The sequence below is a fragment of the Lolium rigidum genome, chromosome 3 (genome assembly GCF_022539505.1).
Source record: "Lolium rigidum isolate FL_2022 chromosome 3, APGP_CSIRO_Lrig_0.1, whole genome shotgun sequence".
NCBI lineage: Eukaryota > Viridiplantae > Streptophyta > Magnoliopsida > Poales > Poaceae > Lolium > Lolium rigidum.
The window spans coordinates 292,409,442-292,416,126 of record NC_061510.1 but is presented as its reverse complement, the minus strand read 5'-3'; the positions used below and the strand labels follow the sequence as shown (position 1 = coordinate 292,416,126).

The following is a 6,685-nucleotide window of genomic DNA, read 5'->3' as shown; positions in this document are numbered from 1 at the left end:
AAGCAACAGTGCGGCACCAAAAATAGTAGTCTCTCTAAACTGATTGAGTCCAAGAAAAACACCAAATGGCCAATATTTCTTATTTGTGCCAAAAGTAGTGTCAAATGTGACTATGTCACCAAAGTGCGCATAGTCTAGCATCATTTTAGCATCAGCACAGAAAATGTCTGTTATATGCTCCTCACAATCCAGCTGCAAAGCATATTGAAATGATCGATTTTCAGCAATTTTGTCATGAAAATAATTTAATATGCTACCCGCCTAACCAAAAGCCAATTCTCTCTGCCTCTTGGTTTGTTGAAAATTTCTATGGTCACGGCAAGTGTAGCGAAGATTGAATAGTCCACCAACTCCACGAGTAGCAAGCTCATATGCAGCCTTAGGCATAATTCCAGAATCATCAGTAGCTTCAATTTCAAAAGCTTGAAAATCTGAATTTTTCCTTTGTGACACCATGAGGTGGCGGGTTTGTGGCAAGTGAAGGAGCTGATTGTGTTCAGGATCAATATCTGTTACTTCAAAAACTCCAGAGCTGCGATGAAATGTAATAGTCATCTTAGCACCACACTTAGTTCTTGTTTCAGCCCTAAAACACTTTTGAATGTATTCACGTTCTCCTTTTTTCCGAATACCTTCATTGGCACAAACATATCTGCATAATGTTACTATACCATCAGACTTATTCACATTGGTGTATCTCTTCCTCACTTCAAAGCCTGCACGACCTCCATATGCAACCCAAAAAAGGCAAGCATCTTCTTGGGACGTTCAGTGTATGGTTTCTCTCGTGACCTCTGAAATATTCGGTTTCTGAATTTAAAATACTCCTCAAGGTTTAGATATTTTTCGTGGTAATCGGAGGAACAATGCTCACAGAAACTAAATAAAAGTTGAAGACAAGCAAAACATGTGGGTTTTGTGTTCATGATACGACAATGTGACACCCTTTCATGTTTTACCACCGCCATTTTTTGTTTGTGAATTTATAGCTCATATAGGTTTTAATTTACCTTCCACTTTTGGCGTTTCGCATAGGTTGCAAAATTGGCTTCACGGGAAATGGAAATACTTATTGTAACTACAGTGCTTATTTTATATTGGTCTCTATCCAGTTCTACTTAATGATGTGTTTTAAATAAATAAATAAATATCATCCGAATCAGGTAACAGAGCAAGCAATTGGATACTCTGCTGCCGGTGCCCTTTGCATATTTGGTGCACCAATAGGCGATTAGTCACACACTAAGTCAAGGCCTATGGAAGATTGAATCACGGAGTTTCAACAGTGATGAAGTCGCCTCATAATGGATGAAAATGTTTACTCACCACTAAAAGAATAATACTGGCTTTAAAAAACCACATTATCTCTAATCTTTCTATCGCGCAAGGATACAACTACCCACCAAACTATCCAGAGCATGATTTGTTCTCCATATGTTCTTTGTGTTTCATGCGACTATCAGGATAGTGCTATATTAGCTCTGGTTCAACACGCTTAAATGATAGCCTGATTTCAAATCATGGAAGCTAGGAACAAGAAAGATAATAACCAGATCACACAGAATAGTTCACGTTACAAGGTCTGTGCTTAAGCACATTACAAGCACGAGGACAAAGTACAATAAACATGATATTGTAAAATAGGCCCCAATTGGATGATTTAAGGCTCAAAGCCAGGACTCCTAAATTGTGCATCAGTCTTACTGGAACTCATAAGATGTTCATAGTTAAAATATGACAACATGCTAGCATCATCCACGTCACACCACAGTGAAGCCAGAGTTTCCAATAGTTGAGAGATGGCACATCCACCATCAAGTCGATTCTTTCACCCTCACTCAAAACTGAATCCTGCCAAAAAGCCAAAATGACATGGTGATATAAGAGTAGTGTCATTTGCATGTAACTATAGTTCTCAGTTAATAATCAAGTGAATATACTGGAAGACTTCATGAGATTAATTCCAGATGTTGGTACTCTCTTTCTGAACTGAAAAGTGTGTAGTTTCCTAGGAATAGGATAGACATGGTACCGGACCGCTTCTAGCTTAATCAATCTAACAAGAACACACACGTCTAAATTCTTTGGTGGTAACAATGCAGAAATTTTGTATCAAAATATGCAGTTCAAGGTGGTTGCGTGGGTGGATGTCAGCTAGTGGGAGAAAGGAGCAAGCAGAAACGACATCGAACGGTGACATTAGCTACTTCAGAAATGTGCAACCAACTGAAAGAAAAGAAATCAAATGTTCCCGAAGGAAAGAAAAGAAATCAAATGGTCTAAATGTCATAAGAAATTTTATAGCAAAGGAAGTAAAACAAGGAATGATAAGAGACATTGATAGAAGTTATGTTCAAGTCTCAGAGGAAAAGGAAATCACAGAGAAAACTTTAGTGTGGGGATACCAGAACTATCATGAAACTGCATCTAATAAAATGACATCAAAAGGGGAATGACTGAATTCATGCAATAAATAAATGTAAGCAATTATTCACTAGTAATCAAGAACTGGATACTGCTACTCAAACTATACCAAAGAAAAACAGATGCATATGGTCATATTCTTTTTCACCAAATTTTGCAAGGATATCCATCCATGTTTTTCTCTCAAAAAAATCAGTACCTTGCCTAGTGAGGAAGATGCATTTCAAGTATACGGTGTAAGTAAACACGGCTGGAGATCAGCATTTTCGGACACATGTGTTACTAATTACTATTTGGAGCTAAGCAAGAATCCACATCATTTATTATAGCCTTTAAACCAAACCAATTCACACATTTTGTTCTCGACAAGAAGTAATCAGAAAGCCTACTTGGTTTGTTCACCATATTAAAATGAAACTCCTCTACAAAATGGATTATAGTAATGTTTTCATTTCTCCATCTAACCAAATGCGGTGCAGGATTCCATGAATCAATTAATTGGGACTCTTGACATAATGTTTTTCTACAAAATTATGCGTTTCTCAATAACTTACTTTCTTTTCCACACATTTAGGAAAATTAAAGAATATACAAAATTAAAAGCATGAGAGGCGTTACCAGTCAACTTACGTATGTTAAATGTGCACATGAATTTCAAAAGTTGGAGAACTCTATCATCAACCACATTATACTTGACTGAAATTAACTTCAGGTGCTCTGATATTCCAGTAGGTTTTGCCGTTGAACTGTAGCTTCCTTTCATTTCCACTTTATGTACTTCTTCCTGAGAACATGCAATCATTTAACCAAGATGAATAATCAGTAAACTTCAACAGTGCAGCAACCATCTACAGATGACATATATACCTCGGAAACAAGTTGAAGAGTGAGCTTCACTAGAAGTGGAGAGTGTTTGAGAATGCAAGTTAGTGCATCAAAGTCAGGACCCACGCACCAGTAGCCATTGAGTAGCAAAGTCTTTAGCTTGTTGAATGTAGGGCAACTTTTCAAATCCCTTGCAAAAATCATCTGGAATAACAATACAAATAGAATGATGTAATAATCCTCGTTAGAAATCCCAACTGGTGGCCATAAATACAGAAAGTATCTCCATTGTCTATGGATGCCAGTAATGGATGTAAACAGCACAAAAGCTGCCATGTATCCCAAGTTCCTCCTGATTTAGTTAGGCATATCCCAGTTTTGTCTAAAAACAAGCTGACGGCTGTATAAACTAACATGACCAGCATGTCTATATTGTTTAAAATTGCATTCTTAATAAGTTGACATCAAAATTAAGGAGTTGCACAATTTTTTTAAAAAAGAACAAGTATGAATCATAATATCCCACAATTATTTTTTGCAGGCACGCTTAAATGTGTATGATTGATGAAGAAAGTAGAAACAACGAAACAAATATAGGACATAGGTGGAAAACCATACCATTCCTAATGGAGATATCAACTGTAGATGTTCAGCGTTGTAGATAGCTCCAAGAAGCACCGTATTGCTGCTTTCATCATTGTAAGCAAGGCAATTCGCACATCTAGCAGCACTGTTAGCAGCACAGAAACCCCGGCTTCTGTAGTTATGACAGAAATCGGTGCATGCACGCCCAAGTTCCACGACCGCGGACTCTAACATGGGCATGATTTCAAGCAGCGGGGTTCTACCCGCGAAGCTGTCTAGCGTAAAGGAGACGAGGCGCGGAGCAGAAACGGTGACCCGGTGATCCAGAGCGGAGCGGCAAAAGATGATGCTCAGGCGTTTCAGCGAGAGGGACGATATCTTGTCGACATCAATCTGGCAGTGGCGCATCCTGAGATCCTCCAACGCCGGGCAGCGAGAAAAATCAAGAAAGCCCCCTTGGAGGCCTACACCCCGAAGGTTTAGTGTCGTGAGATTCCGAGAGACGATGGGCAGGCCGTCTAGCCTGGCGCAGAGGAAATCGGTGTGATACAGACAAAGGGTGAGCTCACGAACTTTGCAGAGGAGAGCGAAACGGGCCCATAGGTTCAGGTAGGGCGCGTCGTCCTGGGAGAGGTCGGAGAGCTCGACCTCGAAAGTGTTTAGGGGCTCATGGCCACGCAGGATGAGCAGATAGTCGACGAATTCCCGGACATCCTGAATAGATCTCGGGAAGTCCTCGGACTCGACGATGCGCAGGCCTGTGGTGAACTTCCATACGTGGCGCCAGCGGCGTGCGAGCACGCACGTACGGACGGCCTCCTCCGCCGGCAGGAAAGAGAGGAGATGGTGGAGAATCTCGTCCGGAAGGGCGCCGATGCGGTCGGCGCCGGCCGGCATGGGCGCTTTCTTGCCCCTCTTGGTCGGAGTCATTCCGTCGAACAGACGGCGGACGTCGACGCTGCGGGCCAAGAAATCATATCAGTATGTGCAAGGGTGGAGAGAATCGGGAAAAGAGACAAGATGGACCGCTTTGCGGCGGCGTAGACTCACCTGGCCGCCGTCAAGCCCGCTCGTCGCCGGTGGCTGTGGTAGCGGAGGAACGGCGGGTGGACTTGATGGATCGGGAAGAACTGAGGATCGAGGTAGTAATTTCTTTCCGAAAACAAGAAAAGGACCGAAATACAGTTCACGTTCGCGCAGGACTCAAAGAGCGACGACGAACGGTCTAATTGGTGTCGGATACTTATCGCTTGTCCAGAGTATTTCCTTTCTGTTTCAGACGTGGCCGACGGATTTTTTTCCTTTCTTTGAGAAATCCTTCTGAACTTGAGACGTCCAGTCTATGCCTCTATGGTCAAACTTGTGCAGACACAAAATCTGGGTCGACGCTAGTAAGCCTGGTGTCAAACTAGTGCAATTCAACTTCTTCCTCTCGCGATGTGTCGTCTCTAGGAATTCGGATGTACTAAATTTTGAAAAATTCACATGACTAATATAACTAAGGGAAACATTTTATCTCAACCCCAGGCCGCGCTCATGCGGAGCGGCGCATGCGTCGTTCCCTTTTCTTTCCTTTTCGTGTGGGCAACGACAAATGCGTGCCTTTTTCCCTTCCTTTCCGCGTGTGTCGTTAGGTCCTAGGCGCATGCCCGATGTTGCTGCTTATGTCTTGCCGTGTGGATCGCCCACTCGCGTAGCGTAGTAGTAGTAGTATCACCACCGTGCACATATTGCCTAATAGCCTCGCCAGCCTAGTAGCGCTGCCGTGCACATATTGCCTAGTAGCATCACACATTGTTGTATACATAGCTTTTTCAGAGGCATGAGAGACTAGAGGAGCAAAATGCTATACAATAACATCTAGGCATACGAGAGGTGACACTTGCGAGTATGCTATAAAGGTTTTTCTTTCCATGTTGCAATTCTATAATGTTGGATGTGCTATCTTTTTTTTGTGTGCAGAAATGACACGATCAAAATGCTACAATAGTTTATGTTTTTTTTCGAAATGGGGAAAAATCACCCCAACTTCTTCATCCAAGGGATGCACACGGCTTTTTATATTAGATTATTCACAACATCTTACAAGAGCATTTTGATAGTGTATGCTACCAAAAAAAAAAGGGATTCTTTCAGTGTTGCAAACATGATTTCGTAATGTTGGATGAGGTGGGTACAAATGTTGAATGTGTTATACTTTATTGCAAAGGTGACACGATTTACTCACGTTTTATTCCAAACAAATTGGTATTTTGTTGCATTTGAAGCTGCTTTTTGCTACATTAGTGTATTAAAAATGTTACAACATATTTTGCTACACTTTGCAGGTTATACATATTACTAGAAAATAATGCAAAACAATATTGCACTTCTGGAAATTTTCATACATAGTGAAAAATGTTACATTCGACACTTTTGAAACAATGATTAGTTTTTTTAGAGCATTGATGGTGTCCACCCACGTATGTGAAATGCGTCCGAAATTGAGAATATGTTTCCATTCCATGAAACTTGCCTGAACTTTGTAAAATTTAGATGTATCTAGACACTATATTTAGCATCTAAAAATATCCAAATTTTGATAAAACTAAAACAAGGTCAACGGGATGGAGGGACTATATGATATTTAACACTGATATAGAAATTGCCTTAAGAAATGAGTGTGCCAGTTTGATTGCAGCGGTGTTAGATAGCACGGATTTGGCAGAACACATGCATGAAGCATGTCTCACGTAAACATGGGAAAGCCGCGTATCTCAAAGCTTTGAGAAAGCAACGTCTCGCGCAGATAAAAAAACAACCTCCCGCATAGCTGGGAAGTGTTACACAAATATTTTTATATTGTATTTTT

The 6,685-nt window shown here is 41.0% G+C and overlaps 1 protein-coding gene across 1 annotated transcript; it reads right to left on the bottom strand.

Moving 5' to 3' along the window:
• Window positions 1-1,567: 1,567 nt before the first annotated feature.
• On the bottom strand, window positions 1,568-4,731 carry LOC124696672 (F-box protein At4g09920-like). The gene is made up of 4 exons (XM_047229364.1): window positions 3,868-4,731; window positions 3,292-3,453; window positions 3,055-3,208; window positions 1,568-1,851 (listed from the first exon to the last, which is right to left on the bottom strand). The coding sequence occupies exons 1-4, from the start codon at window positions 4,729-4,731 to the stop codon at window positions 1,835-1,837; spliced, it is 1,197 nt and encodes a 398-aa protein (XP_047085320.1). The 3' UTR covers window positions 1,568-1,834.
• Window positions 4,732-6,685: the final 1,954 nt, after the last annotated feature.